This window comes from Pinus tabuliformis, chromosome 7 (assembly GCF_031772625.1).
Source record: "Pinus tabuliformis cultivar Carrire ecotype Pingquan chromosome 7, CPIR1, whole genome shotgun sequence".
Classification (NCBI taxonomy): domain Eukaryota; kingdom Viridiplantae; phylum Streptophyta; class Pinopsida; order Pinales; family Pinaceae; genus Pinus; species Pinus tabuliformis.
Window position 1 is genome coordinate 242,202,386 of NC_142293.1, and position 19,254 is coordinate 242,221,639.

Consider the following 19,254-nt stretch of genomic DNA (forward strand, 5'->3'; position numbering starts at 1 on the left):
TGACTAGGAGAACTTTGAGTTTTTTTATACTTTTTTGGTATGATGATGTTGGTTGATCAAACTTTTGTGGGACAAAATCAAGGCCTCATAAAATGTCTGGGTTTAATCTAGCTAGTGGATGGTTGTTCTTTATATGTACAGCCTCTTTGAATGCACAAAAGTGCATATGCAGCATGTAATTTCCTACTTTTTCCATAAAAATTACAATTTTTCCTTCAAAAAAAAATTGAAATTACTCAAACTCAAAATAAATAAAAAGTGAGAAGTCAAAGACTTGATCTAAGGTCATCAACAACTAGAGTCAAGACTCAAAAGTTCAAACTAAATATAAACAATGGGCAATGAACCAAAGTTATAATTCACTTCTTTTCTAGCTGTGTTTATATCGATGCACTACGATTTCCAGGTGACTAGGAGAACTTTGTGTTTTTTTATACTTTTTTGGTATGATGATGTTGGTTGATCAAACTTTTGTGGGACAAAATCAAGGCCTCATAAAAGTTCTGGGTTTAATCTAGTTAGTGGATGGTTGTTCTTTATATGTACAGCATCTTTGAATGCACAAAAGTGCATATGCAGCATGTAATTTCCAATTTTTTTCCTAAAAATTACAATTTTTCCTTCAAAAAAAAAATTGAAATTACAACTCAAAATAAATAAAAAAGTGAGAAGTCAAAGACTTGGTCTAAGGTCATCAACAACTAGAGTCAAGACTCAAAAGTTCAAACTAAATATAAACAATGGGCAATGAACCAAAGTTATCAGAACCAAACCGGTAGACCCCAAAATTGAAAACTGGAAAAAAAAACAGACCAAAAATGGGTCGACCAGAAAATACATAAATATTCAAATTTTGAAAAAAAAAATACGTTAAATGTTCATATGCATCCCTATGGATCCAAACCATTTATACACAAATATGCAAAGTTTCTCATATATAGCAAGGGTGCATATAGTCCAAAAAAATTCATGCTACAACAAATACCTACATATCATCAAAATCATCATGTATACTGGGATCCTCATCATCAATATCACCATCCAAGCATTAAAATAAGATAGAAAAAAGCTTAACATGTCAAGTCTTGATTTTATATCATCAAAATCATCATGTATACTGGGATCCTCATCATCAATATCACCATCCAAGCATTAAAATAAGATGGAAAAAAGCTTAACATGTCAAGTCTTGATTTTGTTTGAGTGATGGAGACAATTTTACAAGGTTAATGACAGAGGAGCTCAATAAGCAATGTCACCAACATTGAGGTGAATAAAGTGCTTGGTGTTCTTGATTAAATGTTAGTTCTATACCCTCATACATGATAGAATCTAATGGAAACAATGCAATCCCCAAATCCTAAAATCCTGAAAAGTTTGTTGGGTTTTGAGTGGGATCTAAAATTCTACTCTCCATTTGAAATCCAATGAGCTCAGAACCCCTCTCAAACATGCCAAGTCAATTAATGGTAATGTTAAAAATTCAAGTAAAAAGATGAAAATGAAACATTAACACTAATTAAGAATTTAACATTACCATTAATTACATAGCATTGGTAGGGCCCTAGGGTTGAATATTAGGCTTCCCCACTTAAAATTGGTGTTTTACAGCAAAATTCATGGTGTGCCAAGCCCTTTTGAGGGGGGACACCCACAAGCACCTCTTTTGGGGAAATGTGTCCCCCAAATTAGGGAAACACTCCCCCCTCTATCTCCCCGAGTTTCCCCAAAATAGGGACATGGGGAAATGTTTCCACAGACATCCCTCCATCCCAGGTGCGTGGGAAATGTGGGGAGCGCGCACCCCACCCTGGGGGACACGTCCCCATGGAACACTAGTTGAAACTTGAAACCCATCATAACAATAACATTCTCTAATGGCCATTTGCCTCCTGACCAAACTTGGAGTGCCTATCCTAAGACAGAGGCATATCAGAGCCTCAACCTCTTTGATTTCCTTGAATTGTAAGCTCGTGATTACTTGGAATGCTAAAATCTGTGACGGCGAAATCATATAGAATAAACACAGGCTAATGCTAAGAAAAATCAGCACTGAGGAAACAGATACCAAAATTGTTGGGGGAAGGTTATGCTGGAAAGTTATGTACAAAGGTATTGCCAACTACTATCAATTTTAACAAAAGAAAAAATGGGGCATTTAATCCTTTGTGCAGTTTTAGACTTTTAAGTTCCAGGATCAAGCTAAATAAATTAGTGTTCTTGGAATTTGATGAAACTAGAGTACTTTTAAAAAAAATATAGGTCATGATACCATATTAGATCAGGTCGTAAATTGAGCATGTTAAGCATAAACACAAAAGCAACTTTAACTCAACTGTTTATAACTTATACCCTATTGAATCAACTTCAATATTTTTAGAAGGAATTTACTATTTTTTACAGATGCAAGCTGTGCCCATATTTGTTTCCAGTCAATGAAGAGGGCTGAACCCTATGCCGAAAGTAGAAATATCTCCAGATTGAAGCCAGATACTCATGTTTAAGATATTCATAGAAGAACAATAATCTTGTACAAGAGGCATAACTATAAAATTTGTATCATCAGGTAGTTGTCTATATACATGATAATTACAGAATCTCAACTTCAAACTCCTTCCTCGCAGTTTTTCTTGTTTTAAGCATTTGTGACTTGTTCAGTAAATTTGGTGCGGAAATGCCATGTATGTAACAATCAACAGGTCATATTTCTTATAATATATTGGTCTCAGCTCATATGGAGGATTTCTTATTTCTTGTAGCAGTTCTTATTCTCCATTTAAAACCAGTGAGTAACTATTTTCTTGTTGAAGAACAGGTACTACATGCGTACCGACTTGGACAGAGGATGTCCAGACATATCCCCCAAAACCATCACAAGAAGTTTGGACATCCCCTACCTAGCCAGGGGGAGACATCTCCACTTTCAGGGGAAACAACCAAGGGGCATGGGAGACATCCCCCATATCCCCAAGGATGAACTCTGAAAAAAAGGTACTACTTCCCATGCAATCCCTAACTCCCACAAAACAAGGAAACACAGCGGACAGGGTCCCTGGGGGTGGGGACAGGCCACTGCTGTTTTGTATATTGATGACAAGAGATAAAATTCAGATGTGCTTTTGTTGACTCAACCATAAAGAATATTAAATTTCAAATCTGTAATAGATTAAGGAAAGAGCACAACCTGCAAAAGTTTGCTAACGGAATTTCTCATTCTTTTACAACATATCTCATAGGTTACAGTAAAAAATTCTGGCAAACTTGGAGATTGAAAATAAAAATAGTTCTTCAGGTTTTATGAAACTAACCTAAAATAAACTAATTATAAACATTCTTTCTCAAATGAGAAGCACTATTTCTAGTGCTTAAAAAAAATTGCTAGGAATAGGCAAAAAAAAATTAGTATTTTTCATTTTAGAACCTTATCCTAACTAATTACAATTCAAGCAAATTTAATGCATGTCTTATTTCAACAAAGATTGCATGCACTGGGATCTAGTCGACTAATTTCCTAAATTTATCTTCAGCATATAGATGTTTCCAATTTTCTGTGCCCCTGCTAGCATACAACCAACATACCAAATGAGGATTAATTTCTAACATTACAATTAATGGTAATTTTGTTTTCTTTCGCACCAGAGATCAATAAATTTATAGATCATACTAAGGTATCAAGATAATGTCCATGTATTGTGTTGTAAAGGTTTATTGTGCTAATGCTTGAAAAAAATTGAATAGGCAAAGTATGTTTAGTATTTTTCATTTTAAAACGTTATCCTAACTAAATATAATTCATGCAAATTTTATGCATGTCTTATTTCAACAAGATAGCATAAACCATATTCAGTCAACCAATTTCTTAAATTTATCTTTAGCATTAGATGTTTCCAATGTTCATGTGGCACTGCTAACATGACAAACAATATAACAATGAGCATTAATTTCTAAAATTACCCTCAATGCTCATTTTGTTTCCTTTCACACCACGGATCAATAAAGAATCAAGATATATAGATCATATTAGGGTATTAAGATAATGTCCATGTATGGTGTTGTAAAGGTTTATTGAAATAGAATATTTAATGATATATAATACATATAACCAGTGGAAATAATACTACCTCTATAGATTTTCATGAATAGCGATCATGCTTTATATAAGATTAAATATCCCCATTATGCTCTAGCTCACTTTCTATAAATGCAAAATAGGAATCCAAGCGCTTTCTTCTTCTCCACAGACTTCAAGTATTTGAAATAGTGGAGGACCCATAAAATCTGTATGTTCTATGATCAAGCTATTATTACAAAGATACATAAATGTGCATAGTTTAACAAATTGTCAACGATCAGTTCAGGGTAATATGTGCCACATGGGTACATACATGTATAAGCGTGCACATGCAAAACAACATCCATGTCTGTTTTCTATTCTAATGTGGTTTGAACTAAAAGGCATACCTATCTTATGATTCCATGCAGAAGCATTAAATCCATATCTTCCATTCAAACATACCATGATATAAGAAATATAATGGTTAAAACAAAAAATTAACCAATACTCCTAAGCATGACTAATGTTTTACCAGTTGTGTACAAAGGCACTGAATGTGTCACAAAACCACCAGCAGCAATAACCCAACGAGTATGAAGATGGAGAACAAGAATTCGAGCAGTTTCAGGTGTATCAGTCGCATTGCCACTGGCATTTTTAACAGGTGCAAACTCTTCTTCACGCAACACCTGCACACAGATTATCAATAGACTCTTAACAAAAATAATATTTGATGATAAATACTAAATAGGAAAAGAAGAGGCTAGGGCATAGGAATCAAACATTGAACTCTAAGGGAACAAAAGCGTGAATACAAATGAGGAAAACCAATAAAATTGGACACTAACCTCAAAGAGGGCCATTGAAGGTGCATAAGGAAATGCATCAAATATAAATTGCTCCAACTTTATGCCCAATATATGCCCGTCAACAGAAGGCATTTTCTTCTCTGCCAGATGATAGCTGGTAACCCAGCAAAACATGTGAGAATATACTTATGACTTTGGCATAACATCACTGGGGCATCACTCTAAAAAATTCCATACTTTCACATTTTTATCAATGCAAAAAATAAAATAACTACAAAACCATACCAAAAAATATTAGATTACTGTTCATATAAAGTGTTCTTAAAACTTCATCAGGACACCACTGAATTTATAATTTGACATCAAGTAACTAACAGAAGGGTAACAAGCTTTAACTAAGCTCAAACCAATTTGAGCTCTCAGCAGCCAGTCCTACAGATAACTCCTCAATCACTTTTAAGTTTTGGGCTATGTTACCCACCAAAATGAGCAACCCTATAGGAGAAAACTTTTCACCTATTCTTCACATCCAGCCGGCAAGCCGTGCAGCCCCATACAGCCACCACTAGTTGATGATGTGCCATTATATCTCCACCACCTGCAGCAGCCATATGCCTCTCACCCATCCGGCATGAGCACATGGACGATGGTGAGCTTTCAATCAAAAGGTATTTCATTCATTTCGCAATCGGGTACTCATGCTTGTTTGCATTTGGGCATTTGATATGGATTATGGGGTGACCTGGAAGAAAGATGGGTTTTGACGGTGATCTTGTTCCCTCACCTTAATTAGGGGGTCAATCGTCAATCCTAATCCAATGGGACCACCCCTAATGGCCCAATGGGTATAGGAGGGGCACTACTTGGAAAGTCCTGATTGAGACAGCATAGTTCCATCTATCCCCATTCCATAATTACCACTTTCCATCATACATTACAAGCCCTTATCTCACATCCATTCTTCAGGTTCAAATGACCATTGGTTCTCTGGGATTTGGCACCCATACATCCTCATACCTAGTTAGGGCCCAGAAATTTCCCTGGTAGGTTGATGCAACTAAAAGAAAAAGAAAGAGCATATCATGGCCACAAAATAAAATAAAAAGAGTATCAAAATGCAAAAGATTGCACATGGGCAAAAGCCTAGCATGAGCCTACCTCACTCATTATGGTCATCACACGGTTCCTGAGCACATGTTGCTCCATTACACCATAGAGGAACCCTTGCATGTCCCAACCCCGATGAACAATGAAATGGCACATCCTTAAGGAGTAATACCACTGCCATACATCATTCAAAGCAAGCTCTAACCCTTTGGGCTACGAGCCAGAATACAAGGTAAAATCAAGCAAAAGCAAAAGGCACACGAGGTGTGGGAAAACAACGACCGAGTTGGTAACGCATGCATCCACGATTGCTCCCTCCTTGCATCTATACACTCAGGATGTGGATCCCCATCATGTTAGCCCTTTTGACAATGGCACTTGGCCATGAATTCTTCTCCCCGTCGTACCATCATTATTGTTCACTAACACCTATCAATTGAAGGGTGGAATGAAGCAATGTTACTTCCCCTAGGGGGTTGGAAACACCTAATGGGTTGTCCTTTAGCCACTAAGACCTAGGGAGGAGACACCATTGCAAGTTCACTTAGATGCAATAATGATTATTGTCCCTAATGACTGGTTGCTTTCACTAGACATTATGTTGTGATTGTTAGGTGGTTCAGCAACCCATGACCTGGGAACCTTACCCACAAGTACCTAGGCCCCAAAGAAGTATATTGGCACCCACAGGTGAAGCATTGAGAGCCTTGGGTCTCCGAGCAATAGCAGCAGCACATCATACCTACCCCTGGGCACCTACTGCAACTAGGATGTTCTGCCACTTTGCACTACATTTGATGATTCTTCAAGATGATATGCATGGACCCATCATGCCCCCAAGTCAACCTTGGCACTTTATGAGGGATGACAGTTGATTCAGGGTCCAAATGAGGATGGTCTCGCCTTCAAAGACTTGGGAGGGCTAGTAGCACCTCGAAAACCCTCAAAGTTGGAGTATAGATGGACACTTTTCACAGTTGTGGACACAGGAGACACCTTTGTGGTGCCCCAACTGGGATTTGGGGACCACATAGCGCCATTGACAGAGATTTATGGGCCAACCATCAAAGGATAATTTTTAGGTGCTTCCACATCACACGTGGCACTCTAGAGCACCCACGCTTGGCATTTGGAGCTTTTTTTACAGATGATGCCAGCCTCGAAGGCCTCACGGCTCACACATGTGGGATTTCTTTTGCTTTTATGTATAAGCTAGTTGGGTTGACTTGTAATGCAAGGGTTTCGTTGTAATTTGACTTGTTAGTAGGGGCTTTAGACTAATAATTAATAATTATGACTCTTCATCATCATCAATTGGACAATTTAGCCTCTTCAGAGAATTTCGACCTCTTTTATCTTTGACAAGATGTGACCTATGGAGTATACTTGGCTATTAGAGATCAATCTTGACATTGGTGAAGTTGTCTTGGATTGATAATGGAATGTTCATGCATTTTCATCTTGTAAGTGTGCCTATTTTTGAACAATTCCTATGCTTATGTCTAATGTATGGAATGTATTGATGATCTGGGGTTTTTTTATTTACCCTAATTTATTGAAAAACAATATTATAGTCTAGATGCCATAATTGCATGCATTACTCATATATGAAATGTATATGACATTTCCCTTAGTGAATCTTGATTGTAACTCACCTAGGTGACATCAATCCCTCACAAAGGCAATAGTTAGAAATTGTGCTAGTGCATCAAACATCCTTACTCCTTTGCAAGAATTGGCTAATATATCACCTTCATAGGCTCCATCAACCCAAGGACTAGGCACTAGCCATGTCATGTTGGTGATCAAGTCATTTTTATCCTGAATTTGAATTCTCTTTCTTTCTCTAATTCGGCCCTCTTAAGGCCAAGTAGCCCAACTAGGGATTAGTGCAAATTGGCAAGGAAGAGGAATTTTTGGTATTGGAAGGTCTCAACATCAAGGGTTGTAGTAGTCGCCTCAAAATCATTCCCCTTGGTGGCCATTCTTTCCAATTTTATCCATAATTCTCTTGCCCTAAGATAAAAACCCTAGTTTGTTATAGCTTCAACTTGAGGGCTTGTCGAAGGTTTCATGTGCCTTTACCTTGCTAATACTCATTATTTGAAGCATTTTCTTGGCATCTTGACCTTAGGTCGTCCCATCTCACAATATATCAAGTTGTTAGACGCACATGGAATGTGAAGAGATCTGGATTTTGAATGATAAAACAGTGAATTGCATTTCTTATTAACTTAGATGTACATTCATAATACATTGGAGTGATTGTTGGATTCCATATTCCAAGGTCTCTTGGACTCCCTTTGATTGTTCACATTCCACACCAACCCTTAGAGGATTAGATATCCAACATTCCCCCCCTTGAACTGAGGGGTTATGTATAAGTCCAAGAAGAGAGTTGTAATACAAAATGTGCAAAAATGCATGGCAGCACTAGGCTGAATGTGCTCTCTGAAATGTTGGTATAAAAGGGTGGTTTAGGGATGACCACCAACACTAGAACGCTTAGTGCAGTTCCTAGAACTCTTCCGAATCTAGCAAGAAGTTAAAGTCTTTTGCTAGAGGAAGTGCTGCTGATGCTTTGAAGAGGGAGACCTTCAGCCTGGAAAAGGGAGGTCTGCAACCTACATAAAAAGGGAGAACCTCAATCTGAAAAGAGAGGTATCAACCTGCAGTGGTTTAAGGATGACCACCAACTTTAGAATGCTTAACGCAATTCCTAGAACTATTCCAAAACTGGCAAGAAGTTAAAGTTTTTTGCTAGAGGAAGTGTCCCCAATTCTTTGAAGAGGGAGAAGCTCAGCCTAAAAAGGGAGGTCTCACCCCGCATAGATGATTTAAGGCTGACCACCAACCACTCTGGCTACAACTCTGAATCTGGTATGGCAAGTTGTGGCTCAAACTTGCTTGATGAAACTTCGAAGCTTGTATATGACCATCATTTCCCCCATTGCCAGATACAAAGTGAGATGATGGAGCAAACTCAAATGCAAGACTGTTCAGTACTCTAGAACAAATTATGTCATATGACTGAAATATCTTCTTGGCTCTTGAAGCCCATTGCCAAGAAGCAACCCATCCAAGGTGAATCTTTGTTCTTGCAGGAGGTTTGTTTCTGAAGCATATGTTTGAATGATGAGTGGTTTTATGACAGTGCTCACATGGATGAAAATCAAAACAGTGATCTTTCAGATGGCCAACTTGTTCACAATGTTGGCATTTAACATTTTGTTGTGGTTGTTGTGGAAGAGGATTAGAATCTAAAACAACTAAAGATGAACAGTGATAAAGAAATCCAGTGCTCTAAAACTAGATGGGCGTTGAGTAATCTGGAATATGAAAGGGCGCCTCCTTATCATATCCAAGACTTGTTCTATGCTTTTTGTTGACAAGCTCTTCCCAAGGTTTGATGATTGGCTTGGGAAGTGCAAACTGAATTTCCACACCTGTATTCAAATCTGCTTCTGAAATGAGCACTTGATCTGAATCAACCTCAACCTTATTGACTTGATGACTTGTTGGCTACTGATAGGATCCTGTTTCAAAATCAGATAGAAAATTGTTCTGAACGAAAACATGTTCAAAAGGATGCCTTTTCTGTTGTAACTCATCTCTCTGTAACTGTGATTCAAGTTGTAAAAACTCTATCTTCTCTTGTGCATTTTGCAAACAGGTTTGAATATCAGAAAGAGTGTCCTTGCTGATTTTAAGTGTGCTTTCAGCAGTAGACACAATTAGATTTCTCAATAACTCTAATAAATTGTCAATTTCACCATTTTATCAACAACTCAAATTCCACGCATATTCAACACAACAGTGAATGTCCAATGGTGAATGAACACCATAAACATAAAGTTATAAACCAACCTTCATTTTTCGTTGTAATAATCTTCACAACTGGAGCAGGCGACTCGAACTCACTGCTTCCTTTTACAAGTTCATATGCAAAATTTAAGCATCGAACCATATACATCGCACAGGTGCATTCAAACTATTGAACGTTATATTTAATGTTGCATTCTCACACATTCACCAAGCTTATATATGCTTTCTTGCCGCTGGGGAATACTTTTATTTATTTTATGTCAAATAGTTGCTTTGATATAGATCAACTCACATATACAATTGGACTGACTGTCATATAAATTAATTGTATCAACCAACTCTCAACCAGCTCAGCCTACTGCCATGAAATTTAAAGCAATGCAGCCAGTAAGTAGGGCAACGATCAAATCTTGCAGATTTGTTTTTGGGTTTACTGAGCGCCAACCATAAACAGATCCAAAATCTCAGTTTAGATTTTAAGAATAACATGCATCTTAATTGCAGTGAGTTCCAGTTGTCATAGCAATAGCAGCATTAATGGCGAAAAGTGCCACAGCTCCTGCGGAAATATAACCATGCATCCCCCATTCGGGCTGGAAAAATACTCTAGGGCTTTCCCCTACAGAAATCTCCTGCGCTGCAAGAAAAATGCGGAGGGCGCCAGCGTTCTCCTCCCCCTAACTCCTCGTGGGCCGTTTTTGGTCCAAGATGTGGACTACGAATCAAAGACCATCACCATTAGGGATTCCGCAAAGTTCGTTTGTTCTTCCCTAAAACCCATCCCGCAACAACTTCATTCAACACACATAATAGAAGGAGAAACTCATTGCTTCATTCACCGTTCCTGCATTCAATACAATGCCAAATTGTTTTGAATTCCCTTCAACCTTCTAATCTTCAGGCAGGCTAACTTTGATGGTGTCGAAGCAGGCCACAACCGAAACCTCCCCTTAAAGCACAAAAGCTTCAAAATGTCAACAAAAATCTTCAAGAATCCTTTCCCTAAAAAAATTCTTGGATCTGAAGAATAACCTCAAAAGAATTAACTGCTCTGAAGATCTTTTGCAAGGCAATTCAACAGAAGCCTTGGATCATTAAACCTTTAGCCGAATCAAGAAATTTGACCCTTAGGCACTAAGTCTAATAAGCCAGCAGAGCCGTTTTGGATCAATAAACGCAGTTGACTGTGTGCATGGTTGTGCACTATAGTCCTCTGCTTTCTTTCACCTGCAACGCCCCTTATCCTCAAATTCACCTTACCTATGTGCATGCAAATGAATTCTCTTGAAGAATCGTGACAATGAGTTCAAATGGGCTAAGTCCCATGCGGTTTAAGCGACAGTCAACAGAGAAAATCGTTGGTTGAAAATGATGACAACGTTGGTGGAGGCAACATCAACAAATTCAGAGATAGCTTTTACAAAAAATCTATTCCCTCAAGAAATTGAAAACACTAATTAAAACAATGATCACGCTCTCTTATAATGAGACTTGAGCAGGTCTCTGCAATTGCAGTGGGCACTATCCTTGTAAGTAGGCAGTATCTCTATATTCTAGTGCATAACTAACATGCAAGAAGAGGAAAAATGTTTCTAAAGGCAAAGAAATATACATTAGCAGTAAAAATGCTTTTAGTGGGCTGCCTGCTTGTGGTTCTTGTTAAATTTTGAGCCTGAGCCAAGGAATGTAGGCTGACAGCAGAGAGGCGAGTCAAGTGGATGACAGATAATTGGTAGCATGGCAAGTTGAAGCGGTAGATCTGCGATGCAGAGGTTGGTTTGAGACACCTGACAAGCCAGAACGGTAGAAACACTGAGCTGAGAATGCTTGTCTTTTTCTATTTATTTTATTTTGACTCTATGACAAGAGAACACAACTAGAATTTAGCTGACAAGACATTCACTAATTGATGGCAGAACTGATATGCACAGAGAGGCCACAAAACCAATGGCTCAATCTAGAGCAGCACCAGAATTCCCAGGCTCTGATACCATGTTAGACGCACATGGAATGTGAAGAGATCTGGACCTGAATGATAAAACAATGAATTGCATTTCTTATTAACTTAGATGTACATTTATAATACATTGGAGTGACCGTTGGATTCCATATTCGAAGGTCTCTTGGACTCCCTTTGACTGTTCACATTCCACACCAATTCTTAGAGGATTAGGTGTCCAACACAAGCAAACCCTAGGTCTTGTGTTACCTCAATTTGCCCTTTACTTGGGATGTGAATTGCCTTTTCTCATAGTTTGAACCTCGTCCTTAAGGCGAGCCATCCTTGAGTGGGCTATTATGTCATCTTGAACCTCTAAAACTAGAATATCTTTTAGGTGACATACATATCAGGACTCCTCCCATTGGTGAAATTCCATAAAGAGCAGGGGGTAGTGGTTGTGGTGACAGTGGGCCACATTTCATTGTTGTCACTTGGTCTAGTGCTTGCCTTGTAGAGCACCCCTCTACAAAACCTGCTAGATTTTGCGGCAACAGGATAGAGACATAGTTGAGGAATTTAGCAAACTTGAAAAAGCACATACTCAAATACTATTCCACATATTCATAACTCCTCAAACTTGCTTGGATAGCCAAGTCAGCAGCACTTCTTGGGAATTAGAAGGTCTGGTAATTCTTAAGACATTTTTACCAAACATTTCAAACCATTAATTCAGGATAAGTTAAATGACACTCACATATATGACAGTCACCTGCCAAACTTTTTCAAATTATATTATGCATCATAAAGGCAATGTCTTGTCATAATATTGTTTGGAATATTTTGAGACTTCAGCATTAATATATTTGCAGAAGACTAACAATCAAAACACTCTAGTACCAACACTTTTGACAAAGACGCTTCTAATTCTGAGCTGTAAAAAGTAATGAACAACAACATATTTCTGTCATCTGATAATAAAACACGTGCTAAGCCTGCCAAATTCAGAATTTGGATACTGAATCATTGATAACTAATGATTTTGTTTTGCATAGTTTCATTTGAATAGACTGCTGAAATTTCTTTGTTCCCAAAAATCACATTTCACAGTAACATCTCTTCCATATGAGAACTTGTCTAACATTCCAACAACAGAAATGTTTTATTGAATGACATATTCTACTAACGCAATATCTGCTAGTCATAAAAAGGCACAGACTACAAATAAATGTTGATATAACAACTTCTGCATGCAGACTGTTTGATATTCCTATCTATCCACAAATGCTACAAATCTTCAAAAATTATAATAAATAAATAAACAGAAAGGAGAGAAAGAAACCATGGCACAAATTATTCAAAAATAAACAATGTACATGAAAGCACCACATCTGGCCTACAACAGAAATGTAAGAGAGAATACCCACATGCTGTCCTGTTCAAGCTCTTCGGTAACCTGGTTCAAGAAGTCCAAAGAAAACATGTGCAAGCATACCTGTCATGTTAAGAAGAACCAATTAAGCCAGAGTGATACAAAAACATAAAGATAAAAAACTAACAAGCAATTTTCTACTCACTAGTAATACTCAAGGTAAAATTATCACAAAAAGAATATTCTTTACATACAACCCAAAAACAATTTTACCAATAACAAGAATTGTCAGGTTGTACAATCTCATTGCCAGAACTCAAGTCAAGTTATGAAAGGTACTTCTTTAACATAGTCGAAATGAACCATAAAATCCGTGTCTCACTATTTAAAAGTTATATCCCATTATACCAAAGAGCAGATAAGCAGGGTCATGATTTTTAAGCACACACAAACAGCCATCCACATCAGAAATAAATTCCAAGTGAATTCAGTTACACTATGTGCAACACTGTTTTCCTTTATATTTTAGCATATTTTGCCATAATAATATTTAATTTAACATTAAATTAGATTTCACTATTATATTGGTACTATTCATTGATTCAAAGAACTTACTATTTCAAGACTACTTTTTAAATACTCTAATAACATAGAAACAAATATGATTAGTTTCAAGGGTTAGCTCAATCAATCAAACAACCAACACAAGGCATGTTGCCAATGGGGAAGCCATAAGTCATAAGGTTCAAATCCAGACATAGTCCTCAAGGTGTTGTGTTTTGTAGCTCAGAAAGTACTTATAGTCTTCTGTCTTGACTAGGACCATGATTTGCCTCCTTAGGAGCTTGCATTCGACATGCAGTGTGCAATGGCACGCATGTTGATGTGTTGCATGTGACACGCATGAGATGTGCAAGGCAAGCTAAATTTATGACTTGTACTTGAGTTAAAGTAAAGAAAGCTAAAGATAGGATAGTTAACTAAAGCAATGTCACTTATCTTTAGTTAACTTGAAGTGCTAATTTTGGCCGTCAATCTTAGCTTAGGAAAGTTATAAATTGAGCCTAATGTGAGATGCTAAGGCACAATAGTAGCACAAGATTGAGAGAAGCTTCTTACTATCTTAGTGAACGTGTGTTGGGTTCAAGAATGTAGTGAGGTTGGTGATCAATATTGTATTTTATCAGGGTTCAGCTAGTCCATTATCAAGTACGGGAGGCCAAGTAAGTTCTGTGATTAATTTATTCATGAAGCACTGGTGATTGGGCAGAAATTTGTTTATGTGCGCATGATTCAAATCAAGTATTATTTTTGCCTCTGCTATATTTTATGTGTTCGGAATTTGGTCGTGTATTCGTTCAGTAATTAATTGCTAGGAATCGAATATCGGGTGTTGGATTTTAAAATTATAACATGGTATCAGTGCCTAAACTCCGAATTGATCTCAGAATTGTAGGTGTTAGATTCGTGTCAAATAGTCAGAGCTAGGTTAGCCAGGATCATACGAACTGTACAAATAAATTAAAAAGGGAGAAAAAAATTGCGACGAGAATTTTTTTTCGGGCCAAGGAATTCCGTTTACGGCTATTTTTTTCTTATGAAAGGCCATTTTTTAACAATAAATAAATAAATATATAAACTTTGGCATTTGGGTGGTGGTCATCGGTCGAGCCACCAACCGACAAGGCAATCAGCACAACCACAGTCACACCACCCACAACGAGAGGCAGTTCAGTCGACACGCGCAGAGAATCATCCAACCACCACTGCCTGCGAGACAAGGGACCAACGACAAGGTGTCGAGCAAGTTGTGGAGTTGGGTCGTAGGCGTGAGAAACCAGGCTGATAGTGAACCAAGTCGACAGGGGTCCAGGGATTGGCCGTTGAGTATATACCTACAGTGAACAGCCGAAAAGGTATGCACGAGAAGCGGCCAACCAAGAAATAACAATTGCATTAGTGGAGGGCCGATTGGCAAAGCAACCACAGAAACAAAGATAGAAAGGGCACAAAACAGACAGTCGTTGTTAGTCCATTCGTGAGCAAGAGTTGTGTGCAGGGGATGGGGTTGGAGCTTCCAAGATAGACTAGTTGTTGGGACAGGATGTGGGTATATACAAGGGGATCTTGGATACAGGAATAGTGTTAATTTCTCAAAGCGAGCAGGTGACGAGTAAGAGTGATTCTTCAAGTGCTGTCAGGAACCTTAGCTAGTATCCTAAGAGCATAGTTGGATGTGATAGGTTCTTAGCTCAGGTTTCAGATCAGGTAGCAAGACCGGCTTTAATGTTAGAGGGAGCAGCTACAAATACTGAGATGGGCTTGGAGACAGATTCAAGTGGAGGAGGTTCTTCCAGAAGTACCTCCCTCGCTAAGAGGGAGTGTTGAGCTTTGTAGCTCGAAAGGTACTTCTAGTCTTGTGTCTTGACTAGAAGGACCTTGATTTGCCTCGTTAGGAGCTTGCATTCGACATGCAGAGTGTGCAAGTGAGTTGCACACATGTTGATGTGTTGTGTGTGACATGCATGAGATGTGCATGTAAGGCAAGCTAAATTTATGACTTGTACTTGAGTTAAAGTAGAGAAAGCTAAAGATAGGATAGTTAACTAAAGTAATGTCACTTATCTTCAATTAACTTGACGAGCTAATTTTGGTCGTCAATCTTAGCTTAGGAAAGTTATAAATTGAGCCTAATGTGAGGTGCTAAGACATAACAGTAGCACAAGATTGAGAGAGGCTTCTCAGTGAGCGTGTGTTGGGTTCGAGAGAGTGCAATGAGGTTGGTGATCAGTATTGTATTTTCTCAGCTAGGCCATTATCCCTAGTACGAGAGCCCAAGTAAGTTTTATGATTAATTTATTAATGAATAACTGGTGATTGAGCATAAATCTATTTATGTATGTGTGGTTCAAATCGAATATCATTTTTTCTTCCACTATATTTTGTGTTAGGAATTTGGCAGTGTATTCCTTCAGTAATTAAATGTTGGGAACTGAATACCGAATGTTGGGTTTGAAAATTTTAACACAAGGTTACCTACCACTATTGTGGATGGCAATTGCACTGCCTTCCATCTAGATATTCTAGGGAAGTGGGAGGGATCGTAAAAGGTTTTCCTCATAAAGAAAAAAGAAACAAGAATGATTTATGTAACTACCATCCATCTAGATATTCTGGGGAAGTGGGAGGGATTGTCAAAGGTTTTCCTCAAAAAGAAAAAAGAAAGAATGATTTATGTATGCCACTTATAGAGACATTTCTACTAAGATGGCTAATGAAGCTGCTTTTAGAGATATAGGAGTTAAAAATGAAAGGTTTTAGGAATTATTATCTAGGAGAAAGATATTTAGAGGTTGATGTGATTCTTTTAAGGTAATCCAATTCTTTATAATACACACCTTTATTTTGAGATTTGGAGAGACAGGCTCGAACAACATATAAGAGTCAATCATGACTCCCTAGCATTTCCATATTTTTTAGTATAAGCACAAGATAAAGCATGCAAGAGATGGCATGTCTTTTATTGTTGAATGGTGGTTTCCCTTTGTTGTAACTCAACTTCAAGTGCCATGAAGGATGATCACTATATTTGAAATATGGTTGATATCTAGTAGCAAGCAAGATAGATAAAGATGATACAATTGCAAATCACTACTATTATGCATTTCTATGAGTCCATTTTGGGCCAACTCCACAGAATACAAGGATTGTCAAATTTTATCAAGAGTACCAATGGAGTGAAGCAAGGGTGCCTTCTCTCACCCACACTGTTCAGAATATACATAGCTGAGTTGGAATCCTTTCTCCGCTGATAACAAGATGCCTTATCAAGGTTTTGTGATCTTTGATAGTTGGCAATCAACCTTTGTAAACCTGAGGTTATAATCTTCTATGGCTTGAAGAGTGTCCCATCTAATTTCTATTTCTATTGTCAAAGAGAGGAGATTGAGATCACCATTACTTAGACTTACCAAAATGTTCAATTCTTCAAGCCCTGCTTTTGCTTAAGTAGGCTCTCGAACTTGGGATAACAAGATATATAGTTCCCTATCCCTTCTAGAGAAAGTGTTTTCAACACTTTCAAAATATTTCATCCATTATGGAGCTTGTAGACAACATTATCAAGCCCATAGTTTTGTACGACTTCAAGGTTTATGGAATAGGTCTATTAGAGGAGGACTGGACCAAGATGGAGATGGTCCAAGTTCTCTTGCTCCACTACAACATCCAATGCAAGAGGATTGTGCCTCGACACATTACTCAATCTAAGTTTGCAGGTCACCCCTTCCAAATCAAGGCCATTTTGGATTGGTCACACTGCTTTGAAACTTCATTGATTTGGTCGTCAGTAAGGATTGATATCTTTACCTTGCTTACTGCTCCTCAAATGACATTGACATTTCCTCAACTGGTCCTCCAGGCAAGTCGATTGTTGGTTTGTTGAGGTTACATGCCTTTTACAAGTAGTGGTAGGCTTCCCCCATGAAAATGCATCCTAGATCCCTTAGCCATTCTCCTATCAAGCAAGGAGTTGAATAGGATCATTAGGTAGGATATTTACAAACAACACATTCAAGTCACCTAGGTGGATCCATCCCACAGCATCAAACCCAAGAAGGCCTTCTATGCAAAGCATTTCATGGAGATGAGAGATGGCCCATTGTTAAACTAGACTAACACTTCACCACTAATGCACACCCGTAAGATCCCTCTCAACCAATTCCGGGTTAGTTTTCATTAGCTTTGGGTGCAAGCTAAGCACCATAACCCATGTTAGCAAGGCTTCTTGAGTCTACCACCTACAAGAGATCGACACAAAGAAACGTTTCATTTTTCAATGCCCCCTCTATTATAAGGTCAAAGAGTCCCATGACTCCCTCTCTATCTTCCTTAACTATTTAGATCAACAGTGTTTGGCTTTATACATGAGGAAGGCTTATGATTCAATTATCTATGCTCAAACCACCTGCGCCACCAAACATTACCAAGATGATCACCTCCATCTTAGTGCTCACAAACAGAAGCCCAAGATGTAGAAATTTTTGAGACTCAAGCTTTAATGCAGCTTCAGAAATTTCACCTCTTTCCTATAAGTTTACTGGATCTTAAACTTGTGAATTTTTAGCCTTAGGACTGTTATGAAATATGATAGAACAGTAGCAATAGCAAACATGTATCACCTCTTCACAAGGCAATCCAAGAGGAACGATATCAAATATGCGCCAACAAGTTTCGGCCCTCTAGGGCAATCTTATCCTGCATAAACTGAAATTCACTTTATAACGTTAGTATTTACAGTGGTAAATCCACCCTATCCTTTTCAAGACTATTGTCAAACCAATTGACAATTTCAAACTAAACTTACGTCAAATCAGCAAGGCATAAGTGCTGGAAATTACCAAACCATGCAGAAATAAAAGGCTGAAAATCAAATCTGCAAAATACAAATATTGGACAGCTGAAAACTTCACACACATATACAGATAAAGATAAATTTCATGTACATATTGTTACCTGCTCAGATGTACATAGGAGGGAACGAAGACCCTATTTCCCAATGAACAAAGCACCAATCAAATTTTTGAAGTTCAGAGGACATCAGGGCAATTTTGCCTTTCTCTCGCTGTATTCTCTCTCTTTTATGCAAATTTTGTACCCCAATGGAGGAATTGTGTGAAATGACACTAGCATGATGAACTTATGTAACAAACTCAGACCCTTGGAACCTAGTTAATAAGAACATCACTCTAGAACAATAAGAATAAATAAATTTATCTTTCTCTTTTCATTGAATACATAAAATCAACATTACATACGCCATTATGAAGACCAAACCTAGTTACATATTTCAACACTCCCTCTTAACTAGGAGGTATTCATAATCCATACAAGGTACTTGGACACTCTCAATCTGAAGAATTCTCATAAGAAGAGTCAAATTGGTAACCCATTTGTATAGCATCATATCATCCAGCATTGTCACATAGCAAGGCCTTGACTAACAACTCTGTCTCTCCACAAGATCAGAGCACAATGTTAGTGAGACCAATGATTTATAGACACCCTCATTATTGTCTCTCTTGGAACATACCCCACCCAGGTTCTCTCATAGTATGTTCCACCAGGACTATTCTTATCTTGGATTCCC

General features: G+C 38.0%; 1 protein-coding gene across 2 annotated transcripts in view; it reads right to left on the minus strand.

The window, feature by feature from the left end:
• Positions 1-19,254, minus strand: part of LOC149246761 (UDP-N-acetylglucosamine diphosphorylase 2-like) — an 82,699-nt gene that overhangs the window by 3,215 nt on the left and 60,230 nt on the right. Inside the window, exons 13-15 of one of the 2 annotated variants that reach the window (XM_089458017.1) lie at positions 13,162-13,229; positions 4,903-5,017; positions 4,587-4,743 (exon numbers count right to left, since the gene is read on the minus strand). In XM_089458017.1, coding sequence (XP_089314143.1) covers positions 4,587-4,743; positions 4,903-5,017; positions 13,162-13,229 — 340 coding nt within the window. Of the gene's footprint in view, positions 1-4,586; positions 4,744-4,902; positions 5,018-13,161; positions 13,230-19,254 lie in introns of those variants that run through there. The other variant, XR_016266554.1, reaches the window with a different exon arrangement.